General features: G+C 40.6%; 1 protein-coding gene across 1 annotated transcript in view; it reads right to left on the bottom strand.

The window, feature by feature from the left end:
* The window catches only part of CERS2 (ceramide synthase 2), a 1576758-nt gene that overhangs the window by 96896 nt on the left and 1458810 nt on the right, over positions 1 to 21052 (bottom strand). Inside the window, exons 10-11 of the mRNA XM_044080039.1 lie at positions 17069 to 17175; positions 591 to 744 (exon numbers count right to left, since the gene is read on the bottom strand). Coding sequence (XP_043935974.1) covers positions 591 to 744; positions 17069 to 17175 — 261 coding nt within the window. The remainder of the gene's footprint in view (positions 1 to 590; positions 745 to 17068; positions 17176 to 21052) is intronic.

Raw genomic sequence — 21052 nt, 5'->3', positions numbered from 1 at the left:
GGTGCTTTATAATTTTTTAAGCACTTGACTTTGAATGACACTGATACAGCATGCAACAGTTTAGTGCATTCTGCATCTAGCTTGTGCTTCCCACAGTAGCCAATTTTGAACTTTTTTTTTTTTATGGTGATAGTGCAAATCACTTAACTAGTGAATCTCTCCAGGTTACCTATGAAGATAAGCTTGTTTCTAGTTGATTTAACCTGTTACTGATGGAAATAATGTGGGACTTTTCTGATTGACAGATCACACAATTCCAGCTTCATGGTTGTCCAACGTTGTTGGTATACACTCATTTTAAACAATGAGGGAGACACTGACTTCTGCTCATTTTTATTCCATACCTACTTCAAGTTCAAGATTAAAGTCCATCAGTTCCTCAAAGTCAAATGCCACAAGCAAAACTTACTCGACCAACTTCCAAACACAGCTTATTTTATTACATTATTTAGTTAGCTTTTGTTTATTACAAATTTGATCCAAATAACAATGTAGACAAAGTTACTCAAATACATGGCTGGGAAGGAAACGGTCTTTAAAACACTAATAAGCAATTTCTGACATACATACCATAATGAATACATACTTACTTTTCCAGTTAAAAACTTATGAGCCAAGCGAAGGATAAGGCAGCCCCAGAAAAAGTGAAGAATCTGCAATACGACTAACATTGCATTGAAGAAATAGTAGCCAAAAAATGCAGGATATAATTCAAGCGGATACACAAAAGTACAATGCAAGATCCTGGGAAGCAAACAAAGCCACTGTTATTCAAGCAGTCACCATAATCCTTTTTGTTTGTTTCTTACCGTAATGTGGTATTTTACTTACTATGTATGTCTACTATTTTGTATGATTATTTATAAACATATGCTACACGTTAAGGCATTTTAAAATACTCTATATTACAAGCAAAACTTTAAAAAGGTTACGTTGTTAAAAAATTGTATGAAATCTGATCACATGATGCAACACTACCATTAACCCCAAATGCTGATGCTGGAAAAATCATGGGGATCTAACAACTCAATAAAACAGCTAGATATTCTTCCAATCATGGGGGGGATAAGAGCATGTAATTCAATCGCCTTTTGCATTGTTAAGGAGGGGAAGATTCCAGGCTCTCGTATTTGATAATTACTGTTTCAGTAGTTACAGGACATGTGGAACTATACTTCTCAAACACTGCACATTAGAAGGTATATCAGAAAATTTAGCTTTCAAACCACATACTTGAGAGGAAGAAAGCCTGAACTACAACTCAGATAACAGGAGTTTGAAGCTTAGGTGACCCAGCAGCTAAGCGGGGTGAGGGTGGGCATGAGCTGCTAATATTGGACTGTCCATTTACAGTGGAGGGAGTGACAGTCCAGATTCAACAATCAACAATATATGAGCACTTGCCTGCAGGCAACAAATGTAGCTGCAAACCAGGGAAATGAGGTTGACCCTGCCAAGCTGGTGATGACAACCCTCTATAGCATGTGTGGACACCTACACACATTAGGGGAAGCCATAGCAATGCCTTCTGCAATGACAGGGTGTTCACAAAAGCTGCCAGGGAATGCTGCGAGGGCCATAAGCAGAAAAAAAAATGATGGTTGTTAGAATGACAGCCTCTGCAATTAGTTCTTGCATCACAGAGAACAAATGGACCAAGAAAGGCTTTCATCCTGTGAGGAGCAGATGAGCTAATAGGTCATGAGGAAAGCTAATGTTGGCAGGTGGTTGAAGAGCTGAAGAAAATCTTTGTACTGTAGAATACTGACATCATATACTGCCCTACGATACTGTAAAACACTAGTTTATAACATATGGTTCCCTGCAGTCTGCAAACAAAATGAACTCAACTGCATTTCATTCTACTGTGCACTACATTTCCAGTTTCAAATTTTACACACTTAAATAAATGAAGCCAAAGGAACCGTTCACCAGATAACAAATAATTGAACATCCAACTCCAAAGGAGACCAATGCACTGCAGAACGTCAATTTATTTTAAGCAACAAACAAGTCTTGTTTTCGTCGGCGACTCCTCACCAACTTCTTCAGAAATTTAAAAATACTGCACCACTAACGTGGCTAATTTAAATACCCTACTAAAATACATGTCAACACGTTCTCCTTCCCATGAAATCAACATTTAAAGTAAACCCGATAACTAAACTTTATCATTATTCAAAAATCACTTAAAAAATCATTTAAAAAGATAACCGCTTAAACTACCACTGCCTTATATAGTGCCATATTCGCAGTCAGCCGGAAAAAAAGTACTGGCTCAGTGCAAATACATACTTCCCTAACTATATACAAGGAATTTATAACAATTTAAATACATAAACATAACTATCTAAAATCTTCTAAGAAAAAAACATAATACATAAAATAAAAATACAAAATTAAAAATACAAGAGACTAACCACCCCTGAATAAAGGCGTAGCTAATCTAAACCATAACAATAATGATTATTGAAAGTGAAATATAAACAAATACACCCTCTTAATAAAATCCTACCTTTCCAAACTTCTGAGTTTCAGTACACTAGCAATAGACAACATGCTATTTAGACCTGCATAATGATAGGCATCCAGTTTTAACTGCCATAACAATTCCTTGAGTTCCAGCAACAAGGATTCAGGACCCCCCCCCTATTGTTTGAAACCATCTGGTCAATTACCATAAAATTAAATTCATGTTCAGGGCACTCCTTTATATGCTTGGCCAGTGCTTTATCAAATTTTTCTTTCCTGATGGCATACAGGTGTTCATATAAGCGCTCCTGTAGTCTCCGATCATTTTTTCCTATATAAAAAACAGGACATACAGTGCACTTGGCCAAGTACACCACATGTGCACTGGTACAACTGAATCTCCCCCTGATATTATACTTAGGTTTTCTAATCGTAATGTGGGTGCCTGCTTTGACAAACCGGCAATATTTGCACATACTACATTTAAACATTCCAGATCTGCCTCTCCTGAAAGATACTGGGAGGAAACTTGATTATCTGTAAAAAGAAAACTCCATTTTTCTTGATAATAGAAACAATTTCACCCACGTCGACAGTATAGGTAGTAATAAAGCTGTAGGGAAAGAAACTATTAACCTGGACATTTTCTGGTAACATATCCAATTCTGTATTATGATAGCTTAATATAGAGAGGTATATCCCATTCTCCCTCTTGGAACGTACCTCATTGCACAATTCTGCAATCAAACCACCTGGGTAACCTCTGTTCAAGAAGAGGTTCTGAATAAAAAGACATTCACCCAAAAAAGCACTATCTCTAGACACCATCCTGGCCGCTCTCACCAGCTAGCCCTTAACTATCAATCTCTTCTGGTGAAATGGATGATTACTATTGAAGTGTAGATAGGAACTGGAGAATGTAGTTTTCCGGTGGATTTTAGCTAAAAAACAACCTTGAGATGTATCCTTGTGCAGGTCCACGTCCAGATATGCCATCCCCTCCCCAGAAAAATTCGAAGTGAATTTAAGGAATTCAGTTGAATTGTTGAAACTTGTAACTAGAGACTTTGCCACTTCTTTGTCGCCCTTAAGGATGATAAAAATATCACCCAAGAAACGGATGTATAATAGAGCTTTTTCTTGAATTATAGAATTGGGAAAAACAAATTCCTTCTCCCAGAAAGCCATCACCAAATTACCCAAGCTGGTCCCACAAGGGGACCCCATAGGCACCCCTATCTTTCGGTGGAACCAACGATTGTTGGAGAAAAAAATTGCATGTTAAAATAATATCCAATAATTCTCTAACCATCGAGATTTCATTGGCTGGTGCGCGTTTGAAAATCATGATAGCTTGAATCCATTCCACCGCAACATCATGTGGAATAGAAGAATTCAAGTCTACCAACATCAATGGTTAGGAAATAACTTTCAATACTGAATGGGGTTTGGTTAACCCTAGCCAAAAATGACCAGGAATCCTTGGAAATATGTCCCTCACTGGATACATACTTTTTCAATATTGTATCTACTACCTTTGCCGCTGCATAGGTTATACTTCCCCTTGCACTAACCAATTGGCGCATAGGGGGATTTGAATACTTTTATGGATCTTCGGGTTCCAAAAAAGAACTGGTATTCTTGGATTGGATATGGAAATGTAATTAAAAACATCCAAATCTATAACACCACTAATGAACATGTCTTCAAAATAAGATCTCACTCGGGCTATGTTCATGTTCAACTCATTTCTTGTCACCTCATTATATGCCTCAGAATCCAGAATAACCGCCATTCTATTGATGTAATCATCTATTTCCATAACAACTAGACCACCCCCCTTTATCTGGTTGCATAACTCTAACCGTGGAGCTGTACAACAAATCCAATAAATCTTTCCTCTTTAGTGATGTTAAAAACCACAGTTCGATTGGACTGAAGTAAAAAATGAATGTCCAAATCACATACCTGTTCAAAGAGGCTTAAGGAAGGATGCAAAGGGGAGGTTAAAGGTACTAGGAATGTGGAAAGGTTTATTCAAGGAATTCTATTCCCCCAATAAAAGCTGTAAATTAAGCTCTCTCTCAAAAAGCTTTAAATCTATGATGGTATTAGCCAAGTGTGCCCGCCGAGACGGCACAAACGATAAGCCTTTGGCCAAAAAATCCACCAAGACTTGTGGGAAAACAAAACTAGAATAACAAAATATTTTAAAATCCATGCCAGAGTTGTACACTATCTCATACAGGGGTTGACCCATGGATGAAAAGAACAATCTTGGACCCTATTAATTCCTCCTGGTCCTGGTTCTATACTTGTTCTTCCTGCCCGAAGACTGCTGGGATGGCGAGGCTGGATTCCAAAAATTTGAATTCTCGGATTCAAATGAGGGATTGTCCGATCTAGACTGCGAGGCTAAATGGTCACTCCGTATCTATATATTGCACCAGTGCACATGTGGTGTACTTGGCCAAGTGCACTGTATGTCCTATTTTTTATATAGGAAAAAACGATCGGAGACTACAGGAGCGCTTATATGAACACCTGTATGCCATCAGGAAAGAAAAATTGGATAATGCACTGGCCAAGCATATAAAGGAGTGCCCTGAACATGAATTTAATTTTATGGTAATTGACCAGATGGTTTCAAACAATAGGTGGGGGGGGGGGGTCCTGAATCCTTGTTGCTGGATCTCAAGGAATTGTTATGGCAGTTAAAACTGGATGCCTATCATTATCCAGGTCTAAATAGCATGTTGTCTATTGCTAGTGTACTGAAACTGAGAAGTTTGGAAAGGTAGGATTTTATTAAGAGGGTGTATTTGTTTATATTTCACTTTCAATAATCATTATCGTTATTATGGTTATGGCTTAGATTAGCTACGCCTTTTTTCAGGGGTGGTTAGTCTCTTGTATTTTTAATTTTGTAGTTTTATTTTATGTATTATGTTTTTTTTCTTAGAAGATTTTAGATAGTTATGTTTATGTATTTAAATTGTTATAAATTCCTTATATATAGTTAGGGAAGTATGTATTTGCACTGAGCCAGTACTTTTTTTCCGGTTGACTGCGAATATGGCACTATATAAGGCAGTGGTAGTTTAAGCAGTTAGCTTTTTAAATTATTTTTTTAAATGATTTCGTAAATGATTTTTGAAGAGTGATAAAGTTTAGTTATCGGTTTTACTTTAAATGTTGATTTCATGGGAAGGAGAACGTGTTGACATGTATTTTAGTAGGGTATTTAAATTAGCCATGTTAGTGGCGCGGTATTTTAAAATTTCTGAAGAAGTTGGTGAGGAGTCGCCGACGAAAAGCAAGACTTGTTTGTTGCTTAAAATAAATTGACGTTCTGCAGCGCATTGGTCTCCTTTGGAGTTGGATGTTCAATTATTTATCTGGTGAACGGTTCCTTTGGCTTCATTTATTTAAGTTTGTCTTCGTTTTTTTGAGTTGCTGAGTGGTTTGCTGTTCAAATTTTACACACACACATTCACTTTGGCAAAGTAAGGTTAAGTACGGTTAAGAGTTATATACAGAACTACAGGCTACAAAAGTGGGGTGTTGGAAGTGTGACCACTTGCTTAGCATGTTAACAATGAAGCACTTGCGCAAGAAAATATGTCGCCAACCCAAGGTAAGCAAAAATAAAGCAACAGGATATTTCCCAAGAAGTAGAGGGGAAGTACTTCTCACTAAGTGATAAAACACACAGGACAAATGGTGACATCTACATTTTGGAGAATTTATTATCCAATGTGTATCAAATGAAAAACAAAGTGGGAAAGGAATAGCCAGATACAAAGTCAGGCTACTGATAACAGTTTAGAACAGAAAATCAAAGGTCTCTACAGTCCAGCAACGTCTGTGCTTTCAGACAAAGCTTTCATGGGGTAAAAGTCGCTGTCAAATGCAAAGATGATAAACATTTAGTCTAGCCTTCATGTAATACAATGGGTTCTACTATTTTTTTTTTTTTTTTTTTAAATCAAACAGCAGGGACCATACTCCACTTTATATGTTTCTGGGTACTGTGATCCTATGATTCTTACAAGAAATAAATATGAATACAGTTAACCTGCATCCAAACCTTACAGGTTAGCCTTAATGTATAGACAGGAATGTGGGAAAGGATAACAGAAAACGCTGGCAGAGTAGATGGGTGTAAATCTGCACTGTAGGTGAGAAAATATAATGAAAATGTATTTCCTTAATCGTATATCGTGGACAAATGCCCATTGTACAAGGACATACTTTCTAGAATACACATTTATGTAGACAATGTTTTTGGGAGGGACTCAACACAGGGGCTTTAACACCCACTCACTAGTTACGTAACTCATTCAAACACTACATTTGATTGCGGAAAATATAAAAAGTACAGTTGTGTACACTTAACATAAATGTACATGTTAGAGTGCATTCACTGCTGCAGTCATTAAATTTGGGTAATCTGCTGGCAGGTTGCCCTCAGTCGGCCTGATTAACAAAGTCTTGGGTCCTGCGTCGGTTGCTGTCCCTTCTTCCATGACGTCAGGTCGTCAGGGGTATAAAACATGCAGTCGATGCCATTACATCAGTTTTTCTTGCCCCAGATGTCAGGTGCCCCCCAAATGGGGAGCCAAACATTTAAGTAATTAAAAACACAAAAATATACCTCCAAACAAAAGCAAATAAACCAAAAAAGCTTTTAAGCATAGTAAAGGAACAAAGAGGTATAGTAAGAGAAAAAAACAGGGGGTTGGAGGGAGGGCAACCAGGACTGCAACAGTGAATACACTCGAACATCTACATTTATGTTAAGTGTACACAACTGTACTATGTTCTTTGTGTTTCACGGTTGCAGTCATTTGAATAGATTCCCAAAGCTATGGCTGGGAGTATGGATTTATACAGCATTAGGACCGGCTATAAGGCCCTGCAGGACAGCAGAGCGAAGCCAGCTCTGGATTTAAAGAAGAAAGGTAAATGGTAATGTTTGGTGAAAGTATGAACTGAGCTCCAGGTAGCAGTTTCTAGAATGTCTCTGGTAGGAACACCTCTGAGAAAAGCTGTAGAAGTAGATGCAGCCCTGGTGGAAGGAGATATTATCCCCTGGGGTATAGTTTTACCATGGTGCATAGAGCAGAAACGAATACAATAGCTTATCCATTTGGAAATGGTCTGCTTTGAAATAGCCTTTCCCTCTGCCCCTGCAGCAAATGCCACCAGTAGTTGTTCAGATTTTCTTTGAGATTTTGTCCTGTTTAAGTAAAATCTAAGTTGTCTGTGTACATCCAGTGAATACAGAATCTGTTCCCCCTTGTTCTGTGGACTGGGAAAGAAGGTTGGCAAATTAATGGTCCGATTAAGAGCCACACTGGATACCACCTTAGGCATGACGGATGGATTGGTCTTGAGAGACACCCTGTCCGCATGAAAAATAATGAAAGGCTCCACTGCCATAAGAGCTTGTAATTCGGAAATCCTTCTACCTGAAGTGACTGCTAAAAGGAAAGCTGTTTTCCAGGAGAGAAATGTTGAGTCTGCAGAAGCAGCTGGCTCGAAAGGAGGGAGAGTGAGTTTTTCCAATACAAAATTGAGGTCCCAGGCAGGGGGTGGGAGCCCTCCTGGGTGGTCTTGAGTTTTTGGCCTCTCTGAGATGCTGCTTTAGTAGAGGATGAGAGAAGAGGGGAGGTTCTGTGTTGTAATGAGCTGAAATGGCTGAGGCATGGATTTTTATGGAAGAAAAGGACAGGCCCTTGTGAATCATCTCAGTTAAATATTGTAAAATCTGAGGAATATTGGGCACTGTTGTGCTTATCCCTTGTGATCGATTCCAGGCACAGAATCTTTTCCATTTGTCAGCGTAAGATTTTCTAGTACTAGGCCTTCTTGCTTCCAAAATGACATCCATCACAGGTTTGCTGAGGGATGCCAAGGGTGAATTTAGGTGATTAACCATGCTGCAAGATTCAAAGTTTGGAGCGGAGTGTGCAGAATTTGGTTGTTCTGCTGAGACAGTATGTAAGGTGTCTGAGGCAGGTGCCACGATGGAAGCTATGACACATTGCGCAGGAGTGGGTACCAGTGTTGGCGAGGCCAGTCTGGAGCAATCAAAATAATTTTTGGAGTGTCCTGTCTGACTTTTAGTAGAACTTTGGAGAGCAGAGACAGAGGGGGAAAGGCATAGACTGATAGGTTTTTCCAGCTGAATGATAGAGCATCCACTTTCCAGGTTTTTTTGTGATGAGTTCGTGTGCAGAATTTGTCCAACTGATAGTTCTGGGGTGAGGCAAAAAGATCTATGTCAGAACTCTCCCATTTGAGTGTCAACATGTTGAAAATCCATGGTTCCAGTTTCCATTCGTGTGGGTCCATGAGATCTCTGCTTAGTTCGTCTGCCAGCATATTCAGCTTTCCTGGCAGGAACTGAGCTTGTAGTTGAATTTGATAGGTCAAGGCCATGTTCCACAATGCCATGGCTAGTCTGCAAAGGGGGTAGGAGTGTGTACCTCCCTGCTTGTTTATGTACCACATAACTGTGGTGTTGTCTGTCTCATCATTAATTGTCCTGGATGAAGGTAGTCCTTGAAGGCTGTCAGTGCATTCTGTACAGTTAGCATCTCATTTTGATTGATATGAAGGTGCATTTGATTTGGGATCGATTTGTCCTGAATGCACTTCCCTGCCAGATGAGCCCCCCAAGCATAGTCTGATGCGTCTGTAGTAAGGGTTTAGGTGCCAGGGGGTGGACTGAATGGCAGTCCCTTGTTTTAGTGGCAGGCCTCTGCCCACCATAGGAACTCTAGTTGCAGATGATAGGAATCATTGTTTCCAGGCTGTGACAATGTTGACTCCATAAACCTCCAAGTATCACTGAAGTTTCCTCATATGCAGTCTTGCATATGGAATTAGAAGAATGCAGGAGGCCATGAACCCCAAGGCTTGCAGAATTTGTCTTGCAGATAGCAGGGTTTTTGTGGCCACCTGTTTGAAGTAAGTCACCAAATGAATTTGCTTTTCTAGCGTAAGGTAAGCCATCTGGGCAGTTGTATTCAAGCTTGCACCCAGGAATGTAATTTGAGAGGGTAACAGTTGTGATTTCTTTTCGTTTATGGTGTACCCTAGACAAGTTAGAACCTTTTTTTCTACAAACGCCAGATGTTTTTGAAGAATGTCCCTGTTTTCTGCCTAAATTAGATAATCGTCCAGGTATGGATATATTTGAATATTTCTTTGCCTGCAAAATGCAATTACTGGAGCCAGGCACTTTGTGAAGACCCTAGGCGCAGTAGATAAGCCAAAGGGCAGTGTAGAGAACTGGTAATGCAAATGGCCTGCTTTGAAGTGGAGGTTTCCTCTGCAAGATTGCCTGATTGGGATATGCAGGCAAGACTCTTAAGTCTAGAGTTACCAACCAGGCATCTTTGCTTAGCATAGGAAGTAACTGTTGAAGAGTCAGCATCTTGAATTTTGGAATGTCCAGAAATGTGTTCAGAGTAGATAAGTCCAGAATTGGACGCAAAGATTTGTCTTTTCTGGGTACCAGGAAAAGTCTTGAATAGAAACCTTGTCCCTTTTCCTCTTCTGGGACTGGTTGAATAGCTCCCATGTTCATGAGAGAGAGTACTTGTTTCTGGGCCTCTGCCCACTGATTTGGGGGCAGGTCTGGCCATCCATTTGGGATTGGCAATGTGTGGAAATGAAATCTGTATCCCTGGGATACTATATTTAAAACCCATTTGTCCTGAGTTATAAGTTGCCAGATTCTTACATGAAGTGCCAGTTTTCCCCCAAAGGGGCGACTGAAAGGTAAGTGCTTGGTAAGTGCAGAGGGAAGTCATTGACACTGATTACCATAGGGAAGTGCCTTGCTGTTTCCAGATTTGGAGGAGGCGGCACCCCATGGTTTTGATCTAAAAGTCCCTTGTGACTGAAACCTGGAGCCTTTGGAATGTCTGGGCTTGACTTGAGTGGTTTGAAGGAACTGGAAAGGACCAGTTCTTAGTAGGCCAGTGCCTACTAAATCCTGGAGGTTGCACTTGTAAGAAATCTTTCACAGTTTGCATAGATTTAGCTTCTATCTTTTTTAAAACTTCTTCAGCCTTATTACGAAAGAGACGGTCCTGTTGTAAAGGAGCATCCAACAATTTTGCTTTAACATGATCAGGCAGAGTTTGCTCTGAGCCAAGCATGCCCTCTTAGCACAGAGCCAGTTACAGCAGCCCTGCAAGAGGTCTCCAAAGAATCAAAACCACATTGCAAAGTATGTTTTCCAACTTGTTCAGCTGAATGCAATAAATCCTGTAAATCTTTACTTTCCACACAGTCAGAAATTAACAATTTTCTGTTTAAGCAGTCCCATGATATGCTGCTGGTATGTAAGCATATGAAATTAACAGTTTAAAGTCCTGATTGCCAAGGTTGCAGAAGTGTAAACCTTACCCCATCTATCCAGCACCCTGGAATCTCTATCAGAAGGGGTAGGATTTTTAGCAGTAGAGGCCTTAATGCCCTTGGGACCCTGAGAAATGGTTTCAGGATCTGTAATAGGATTTTTGAAAAAGGAATTTGTGGGAGTCAGGAACCCTGTAGTATCTGTCTGGCTTACAAGGAGCCGGAGGCAGAGAATGAGGAGCCATACTAGATTCTGAAAAAATATCAACAATGTCTAGGACAGGAGGTATAGCCAAAGGCCTATGTTGAGGAAGAAGAAGAAAATCCCCAAGTCTCTTTTTAGATTGAGAAATCCTGACTTTCCCAGTGGAAATGTTCCCTTAAGGTATGTAAAGTTTCCCCAAAAGAAAAATCCTCAAGGGGAGAAGCAGGAGTAATTGAGTCTTCTGCATCAGAGTCCTCATAAGTATGTATAGACAAATCCTGTTCATTAGAGGAGTCAGAATAAATAGAATCCTGTTCAGAAGATTCATAATCAATGCCTTGCCTAGGCCTCTTAGAAGGGGGGGGGGAGGGTTTGGCTACCCCTGACCAAAGTAATTAAATCTTCAGCCATTTTGATCATTTGTTTTTTTTAGGCATAGGGGCCTGCACATGTGCCCCAGGCGTCAATTTTTTAGACATAGATTTAGATTTTGGCCTTAGTTTTGAAGATGGCGTCTGTCTAATATACAAATCTGTAGGCCTGAAAACACCCTCAGAAGCTGGTGCCTGCATAGTGGCTCCAGACCCATCTAAGGTAGAGACATCCGCGGGTTCCGTAATTGAAGCATCTCACGGCATACCGGACACCGAATGGGTCTCAGTAGAGGCCTACGAATTAGAAGTAACAGGGGCTGCGAAAGCGCCTCACCGAGTACCAGCGAACTGGCTTAGGAGAAGAGTCGTCGTCAGTTTTGGACCTCGATGGTCTGTCTTTTTCTTTGCGTTTTTTTTTTTAGGTATTCCGGTAGTCGGATTACTAACAGACATTTCTGGATAATTAAAGCGTGATCCAAAATATTTAGAAGAAAAAATATACAGACGTTTAATAGTGCGTTGATTAAACTTAGCACAAAACCGACAGCAAGGTACTTTGTGGTCAGGGCCTAGGCAAGGAATACAGTACAAATGAAAATCCTTAAAAGCATTTGTTTCCCACAAGTAATGCAATTATTAACTTTTACTGACATCGGTAAGGAGCAAGAAAAAGTTTCCCCAACGGGGTACTTAGCGTTTTAGTTGAAGACTTCGGTTCTGAAACTCGAAAACAAAAATTTCAGGAGTCGGCTGACCGGCACTTGTGAACTGCTTCTGCTTCGGGCACCGCGCGGCAAGAAAGACTGATGTAATGGCGTCGGCTGCATGTTTTATACCCCTGACGTCATGGAAGAAGGGACAGCAACCGACGCAGGACCCAAGACTTTGTTAATCAGGCCGAGGGCAACCTGCCAGCAGATTACCCAAATGTAATGACTGCAACAGTGAAACACGAAGAACATCGGAGTTTTGCAATAACGAGGTTCAAGCAACCAAGGTATGAGCACTCAAAACGCAAAGTTCTAAACACTTAAGCACTGCAGCATGTTACAGCATCTTGTTTTAATCAGCTGAGGGAGAAAAAAAAATTTAGCCTCAGAGATCAAATAAGATTGGGAGCATTCACAGTGGTATGGCAGTAAACAAGCCTACAGCATCTGGCATTCCAAGGCAGTTTCCATCAAGTATTAACCAAGCCCAGTGCTGCTTATCTTAAGAGAAGGATGTAAATGGAAAACATTTTCTTATTCATTTTATATGATCATAGGGGTTTTTTTATCATATGGTTAAAATGCCACATGAACTTTGCACAGTGGTTTTGATGCCCTAGAAGCTTCTTGCAGGGCAGCAGTTACTGGATCTGTCATTAGAAGACATGCATGGTTCACAGAACAATCCCTTGGCAGACCATGTCAAATCTAAATTGTTGGATGCCTCCTTACACAAAGATAACTTATTTGTCACTAAGGCAGAAGAGGTCTTAAAAGATGGAAGAAAAAGCAAAATCTATGCAAACAGTTAAGGATTTCTTACAGGTCCAGCCCCATAGGTTCAGGAGGCATTGTCCCTCCAAGCACTGGTCCTTTCCTGCTCTGAGTAAACCAATTCCCCAGTCTGGCATCATTGAGAAACTCTTCCAGATAGGGATTAACCCTTATGTTACTAAATGGGTAGCCAATTGGCTCAGCGACAGAACACACTGTCAAAATTGGTGACTACCTCCACCAGTAGACATGTCACCAGTGGAGTACCACAGGGGTCTGTGCTGGGCACTTACTGTTTGGCATCTATTTCTTAGAAATCCAGGCCAAAGTAAACAGGCTTTGGCTCACCAAGTTCACTGATAATTACACACTGGGAGCAATCACTGAGCCCCCCCCCCAATGATGTCAACACCTTACAAGAAGGGCTAACACAAACAATTGGTGCCAAAGCCATGCTGTAAGACTATATGCAAAAAAATGCACTATTATTCCATCTGGAAAAACAGAATTCCCTACAAATTGCAATACTGACAGCACCCTACTGAACACCAACCCAGTGGTGCGAGAGTTTTCCTCCTAGGGGTAAGTGAAGGTGGGCAGAGGGGGGTGGGGGTGGAGGATGTGAGTCATTGTGAGTTCTTATCTTAAGGGAGTGGCTTAGAACTCCCTGGTTTGAAGTGGAGGTAGTCCACTGTTTAGATCTCTGCATTCCCTGGGGCTGCTGTCTGGGAGGGAGGGGTTCTGTTTCCATGGGGCCTATGTGGGGCTGGTGTGAGACTTAGGAATGCATAATGACAGCAATCTGAATTTTGACCAGCAAGTTTCCACAGTGGCAAGGAAAGCCTTCTGCACAGTACACTTCGTAAGCAATGGCATAGCATTCAGGTCAAGGGATGTTACAACTCCACTGTACTTGACTCTCAGACCACTAACAGAGTACAATGCACCCTTTTGCATGTACCTCACCAGACACATGCAGCAGCTGGAGAGACCTCAGAGATTTCACACTAAGAAAATACAGGGACTCTAAACCATGAACTACGTGGACAGGCTGAAAGCTCTGTCACTTTACTCTGTATTTTATAGGCTGCTGAGAGGTGACTTGTGCCTGGCCTATAGGGCAATCTCCAACCCTACCCTAATGAAAATGCTGCACATCCACAAGTCAAATGGCTCAACAGCTACTTGCTCTAGGGATCTCAACCTAGCCTGTGACATTAACAGATCATGCTGTAGAGAGATACGTCTCCCAGAGACTTCCACTTCTCTGGAATAGACTCGCTATTCACATAGAACAGAGCTCTTCACGGACCCTGTTCAAAAGCAACCTAGATAACTGGATGGGAAACTGCAAATTCGCCCCTGGGGTGATACCAATGTCCCTCACGGACAGGGGCAGCAGGTGTTGATCACAGACCTGCTCTGTTTATAAATGTGTTCTGCGAACTATCCAAAAAAGAACAACTGGGGATTCTTGGGATTAACATGGCTAGGCTTGTAAAGGCTCTAGGGCCACTAGCCTAGTAACCTCCTATGAACCTATAAAATAAAACTAACTTTCTAGCTCTTACTTACCTAGGGACACTCCTACAAGACACGGACTAAAATAGGATGCTTCACCCTGGATAACAGGACTTGAGTGACAGAGAGATGCATGACTCAACAAGAGTGACTCTCCCACACCTGCCAAGGGCACCTGAACAGCTACAAAAGATCTGTAGCTGAATTTTTTTTTAAATATGTCACATATGACAGTTTCAATTAAAAAAGGGAAACTTCTTCAAATGGGACTGAAACCTCAGGGCTTCTGAAATAATGGTGTGTGTGTGTGTGTGTGTGTGTGTGTGTGTGTGTGTGTGTGTGTGTGTGTGTGTGTGTGTGTGTGTGTGTGTGTGTGTGCATGAACTATTAACTGCATCCTCTGAAAAAGAGCTGGGCTTTCACAAAACATGTTGCTTTATCCCACTGTACAGTCTTATTGCATTTGACATTTGTTAATCGGGTTGGTCCAACTGTGCCAAGGTCCATTTTCAGTGGAGACTCTAGGAGAAAAGCTCCAAACAATACACAGACATGCAAAAAATATAGACAAGTACACAGTGGCCAAAATGTATAATCACACAACATACAGATATAAGTAGTAGTTCACTGCACAATGATCAATAATGGAGTACAACCATCCATTCAAAGGTATACAATGTATAGTAAAGTAAAACAATGAAATTGCACTTCCAGTGAGAGTAAGACAAAAAAGATTTGATAGCTGTAGTAGAGTAAGGGGTGAGTGGAATATAAGGTGGGTAAGTGAGGTATTTGTCATGTGGGGGCTTGGCATGGGCAAGACCAAGTCTTTTGAAGATAGTGTTTGAACTCTTTTAAACTGGTGTTTTTGGGAAATATTTCTTATATTGAGGGGGAGTGTGTTCCAGATGTGAGCTACTGAGTACTTGTAAAAGGACTTTCCAATATTCTTTTTGGGTTTGTATATATATATATATATATATATATATATATACATACATATATATATATATATACATATACATATACATACACAGTATATATATATATATATATATATATATATATATATATATATATATATATATATATATATCTATATATATATATATATATATCTATATCTATATATCTATATCTATATATCTACATATATATATATCAAGAAGCTGCTCGTCAGTTGTGCAAAGGTGTCGGGGGGAGTGTAGTAACATACTAATTTGGAGATGGAGGGGCAGGAAAAGGAATTGTAGAGAATAAAGTGTGTGATATGCAATTGAGGAAGCAGTAGCTGATGAGAGAGAATTCAGGCCATAGTAGTGTCTTGAGGGCAAGGCAGTGATGAGAATTGTGAGGAAGGTTAGTGGCAAACCTTGCTATTTTATTATATGTTTGCTAAAGTTTAGACAAAAGAGTAGACTGAATATTAATAAGGATAGGGGCAGCGTACATTAGGCAAGGTAAGAGAAGTGAGGAGGAGGCTGTAAGGAATTTTTGATTTCTGCAAAGTAGTCCAAGTTTTTTTTTTTTTTTTTATATACGTTGTTGGATGTGTAGGTCGAATTTTAGTTCATCAATAATGGTGCCGAGTAGCTTGGTATGAGGTTCAACTTTAATGATAGCATTGTTGAGGGAGGTGATGGTAAAGGAGGATTTATGTTGAGCCAGTGTTCTAGGAAAGAGAATGAGTTTTTTTTTTTTTTTTTAGGATTTACTGCTAGCTGATTTTCTGACAGCCATGTTTTGATAGATGAGAAGGTGTCTCAACTGAGTGCTAGCAGATTAGGAATACTACAGGCGGTGGTGGTGTGTCAAATCATCGGCATATTGTAACAATGTTGCAAGCAGAATGTACTTTGTGAAAATATTGAACAAGAGAATGCCCAGGATTGATCCTCGAGGAACCAGAGTGCTGACTGGAAGGAAGGGGTAGAAGACAGTTTGCCAGCGGACAGACTGTTGACTATTGGAGAGGTAGTTGGAAAATCATTTTATGGAAGAGCTAGAAAGATTGAGGTCAGAGTTTAGTTAAGAGTTTTGAGTGACAGTATCAAAGGCGTTAGAGAGATCAAGAAAAGACAGGAGATCAGCATGTTGTCACAGAGGCCTTATCAGAAATACCTGTTAAACTCACAAAGTGACATACATATTTTGGAAATATACACAGTCAAAGAGGGGAAAAATGCTTCATTTGGGATAGGAACCCACCTCTTTCTTTACCAGATAAACTGATGCAACCACACTGGATGTGTATATTTCTGCCTTTGTGTGTCTAATGACAAATCCAGTTTAAGCTACATTGGTGAAGCAGCTGATATTGCAGTCAAAGCAGCATTCTGGATGGTATGAGTCCACCTACCATTTCATACACTTCTGTATATCTTTTTGCATGTATGCATTTACAAAAATGGATGCCTTAAATTTCAAAACTTTCTCAGAAATTATTTCAGAAATAACGTTGTATTTTAATTGTGCTAAACAGTTTTGACAGACTGGAGTGTTTCGAGGCACATCAAGCTTTTGTTTTAGTTATAACTGCCATGGTTCGAATTTCCTATCCTTGGTCCCTCTTCCTCAGCTACTTATACTCATTTTGCTTAGAATTTTAATAGTTACTCCAAAAGTACACTTACCAGAATGGGAAGATGATTAACCTCGTAATTATAAAGATCAACGCAAATACGATGAAGATTCCATTGCATACATTCTTCCAACCTGCATAGTTAAACATCTTTGCAGACTAAAGGGAGAAAGACATTATTTCAGGGAAAAATTAAAGCAGTGTCACTAACATTAGAAAAACTTATTTTTTTGTCAGCACTAGCTTTTCTATCCACTCTACAGCACTCATTAAATCCACCACCAAAATCAAAAATGCAATGCCAATCTGATATGTGGCAATTTGAGGATATGTGGTACCCCTACATAACTAAACACTTCTGGCTTTATATACAGTTCTGAGAATCCCTCAATGCAGGTATGGTACTTTGCTCAACTGAAAAAGGAAAAGGGGGCAATAAAGACTGCAACTCCCTTCACAGAAGTTGGACTGGCATGATCACCAGCAGTCCTAATCACAGAGGAGGCAGAGCTGCAAAAGTAAATCTAAGTTGGAGGGCACAGCTTAAGAATATACAAACAAAAGACCAACCTGACCAGAAAAAAAACTGATAAAAGGTGAGGCAATCAAGGTGCAGGATGTGATACTACCCAAGTAAAGGTTTCTATTCATGGCTTTTGGAATATGTTCTAGGCAGAAGTGTTACATGTCTATTACGGTACAGCATGTCCAACCAGATCTTATACAAAATGTGAGCAATCCCAAACATTCAGTGTGCAGCATGAGAAACCTTACACATTCAGCCTCACTGCTGTGCACACATCTTCACTCACTTATCAAAAACCTGTGCATTTTGTGCCCTGCAAACAGAGAGTATGCCTAGATGAAATTAAAACTTCATTAAAAAATCACTGAAATGTCACAAAGGCATTTAATGAAGGTAAAACAGTACATACAGCCTACTTGGATTTGGCTACGGCCTTCGATACTAGTCCACATTCTAGCACCATAGATAAAATTATCCATTTGAATGAAAAGCCCTGTTTAACTCACTGGGTAGACAAACTAGCTAACAAACTACAGCTGTGCAAAACATTACTGTAACAGTAGATGTCCTAATGATCCCTGTTGCAGTATTCCTGACATATGGGTTGTCACCATTAGTATCTGGTTGGGATACCCAAAGCTTTACCTTTCTCAGACCACCTCCAAGCCAGCAGCCTGAAGCCTACTGAGAGAGGAGACTGGTCAGCTAAGAGGGGTGTGGCTCAAATTGGTAAGAAAACACCTGTATACCCATATAATAGAACAAAGGCTACAACAAAGGAGGAGAGTCAACTGAAGAGTGACACGAGCTAGAAAATAGAGGATGGATGGTGGGATGAAATACTGCAACAGTAATCAGTAGGACATCTTTGTTATGGTAAGCTCTTACACAACTGTACCATGTCCTGACTGAAATCACTGTTGTATTACTCCTGATATGTGGGCGAATCCCAGAGCTGAAGGAGGAAGGAAGGTGACTGGTTATTGAGTGGAACTGTCCAGCAGTCCTAACAGGAGTGACCTAGAAAAGGATGCCCTAGACCTGGAGAAAGCATCAATTTTGTAGTGTTTGGCAAAGGTGTGGACACAGGACTAAGTGGCTGCCTCCTCGATAGACCTGGATTCTATTCTTTTTGTGGAAAGTCCCTGAGAAAACAACTGCCCTAGTGGAATGTACTTTAAGGCAGGATGGCATGGCCCGGCCCTACACTGTAGAAACACCCATTGAAATCCAGGCTGTAACAGTTTGTTTACTGACTGACTGCCCCAAATTAGGGGACATAAAACGTACAAACAACTGTTCAGTCTTTCTGAAGGATCTAGTTTGTCTGAGTAAATCCAAGTTTCTTATAAATGTCTACAGCACAACTGTGTAAAATATGGCCATAACGGTAAATGTTCTTCTCTTCCCTGTTGCAATACTCATTACATTAAGGATCCCCTGCCAAGGGCAGCCCAACGTTCAGCCAGTACACCAAAGCCTTAACCTGCTTTAAGGTATGTCATACATATGTCCCTCACATAACATAGGGTATAAAAGTCACAACCGGACGTATCATCCGCAGAACTGAGAACCCCCAGTAGGAACCCTAGTCCAAGAAAAGAAAGAGATAACCAGTACATCCAGAAGACCAATGGACAAGTGGGAGGCAGGAGGAGTGAATGCTGCAATAGTGAAGAGAAGGACATCTGCTGTTGTGCTAAGATTTTACACAACTGTACTCTGCCCTTCCATTTCACCATTGCAGTATTCATTGCATTAGGGAGAGTGCAAAAGCTCAGGAAGAAACTTGGGAGGAGGAAGGACCAGCAGAGCCCTCTAGGAAGCAATAAAGGATGGCTCTAGCAAAACCAGCTCTAGCTGTGGAGATTCCATCCAACTTGTAGTGCTTGGTAAATGTTGGCACAGAAGTTCAGGTAGCTGCCTCAAGAATAGAGTTAGTCTCCAAACCCTTGAGAAAAGCACCAGAAGAAGCCACAACTATAGTAGACTGAGCATTAACAGAAGGAAGGCTCTTACAATGAAAGGAATAATAAGAAATAGCTTTTGAGCTCCAAGAAGAAATAGTTTGGGTCAATACACATAATCCTAAGGACCTAGGATAAAAGGAAACAAAGAGCTGATCAGATTTCCTAATGGTCTTAGTCTTATACAAATAAAATCTGAGTTGTCTATGCACATCCAATGTGTGCAGCACCTTCTCACTGGCAGATTGCAGAGAAGGGAAAAAGTGGGCAAATGAATAGACTGATTAAGGGACAACTCATTCACCACACCTTGGGCATAAAAAGAAGGGTTAGTATGCAAGGACACCTTGTCCTTAAGCACCAAAAAAGGAGGACAAGCCATAAGGGCTTGAAGCTAAAACACCTGTCTGGCAGAAGTAAGGGCTAACAAAAGTACAGTCTTCCAAGATCAATGTTACAAGGAAGCTGAAGCTGCAGGCTCAACAGGGGCCTGAGTCAATTTTTCCAAAACAAAATTAAGATCCCAGGGAGGAGGAATAGGCTTCCTGGGAGGCCTAATATAAAGGCCACCTTTAAGGAATTATTTAGCTTCAAGTCCAGAAGCTAAAGTAGGGGGTAAAGGAAGACAAGCAGAGATAGCTGATAAGTGGGCCTTAACATAAGAATAAGCCAACCCAGCACTGACCAATTCATACAGATAAGAGAACCAAAGCAATATCCACAGAAAGTGGACCCAGGTTACAAGACAGACACCAAACAGGAAACCTCTTCCATTTGGATAAGTAGGATTTCCTAGTATTAGGTTTCCTGCCCTCCTCAGGGACCCTAAACATGTCTTCATATAAAAGGTGTATATGTGGAATCAAAATCCTACTACCCACAGTGTCAGTTAAGAGTGGACAGGTGGGGATGCTTTGAGATATCCCTTGCCGTGTGCGAGTAGATCCACCCTGTGAGGTAATCTGTGATGAGTGCTCTTGGCTATATGCAGAAGAGGAGGAAACCAATCCTGTCTTTTCCAAAAGGGAGTCACCAACAAGATTTTGGGAGTATCCTGTAGAATTCTGAACAGGACTTTTGGATAAGGAGAGGGAAAGTGTAAAGAAAGACCCCCTTCAAAGAAAAAGGGTGTCCACCTTCCAAATCAAAAGACCTGGGACTCTGGCACAAAATAAAGGAAGTTGTCTGTTCAGAGTAGAGGCAATAAGATCTATTTGAGGAGTAGCCAACTGATGGACAATGTCCAGAAACAAATCCCTGTAAAGCATTCATTTGTGGGATAGAGTTAAGGATCTGCTCAAAAGTGTCTGCCACAATGTTTTAACCTGAGAGAATGGTAACTGCCTGAAGAGTCACTTGATACTGGACAGGAAGATTCCACACTGGGAATACCAAGTGGCAAAGATAAGATCTTGCCCCCCCCATCCCTCCGTTTCTTTACATACCAGATCACTGTGGTAGTGTCTGTAAACACCTCGAGAGGTCCTGGGGAGAAGAGAGAATGAAGACTGAAGCGCCAGCAGAACAACTCATCTTTGACACG

The sequence above is a fragment of the Protopterus annectens genome, chromosome 8.part0 (genome assembly GCF_019279795.1).
Source record: "Protopterus annectens isolate FY-2018-M chromosome 8.part0, PAN1.0, whole genome shotgun sequence".
NCBI lineage: Eukaryota > Metazoa > Chordata > Ceratodontiformes > Protopteridae > Protopterus > Protopterus annectens.
This window is presented reverse-complemented; position numbering and strand designations above follow the sequence as displayed.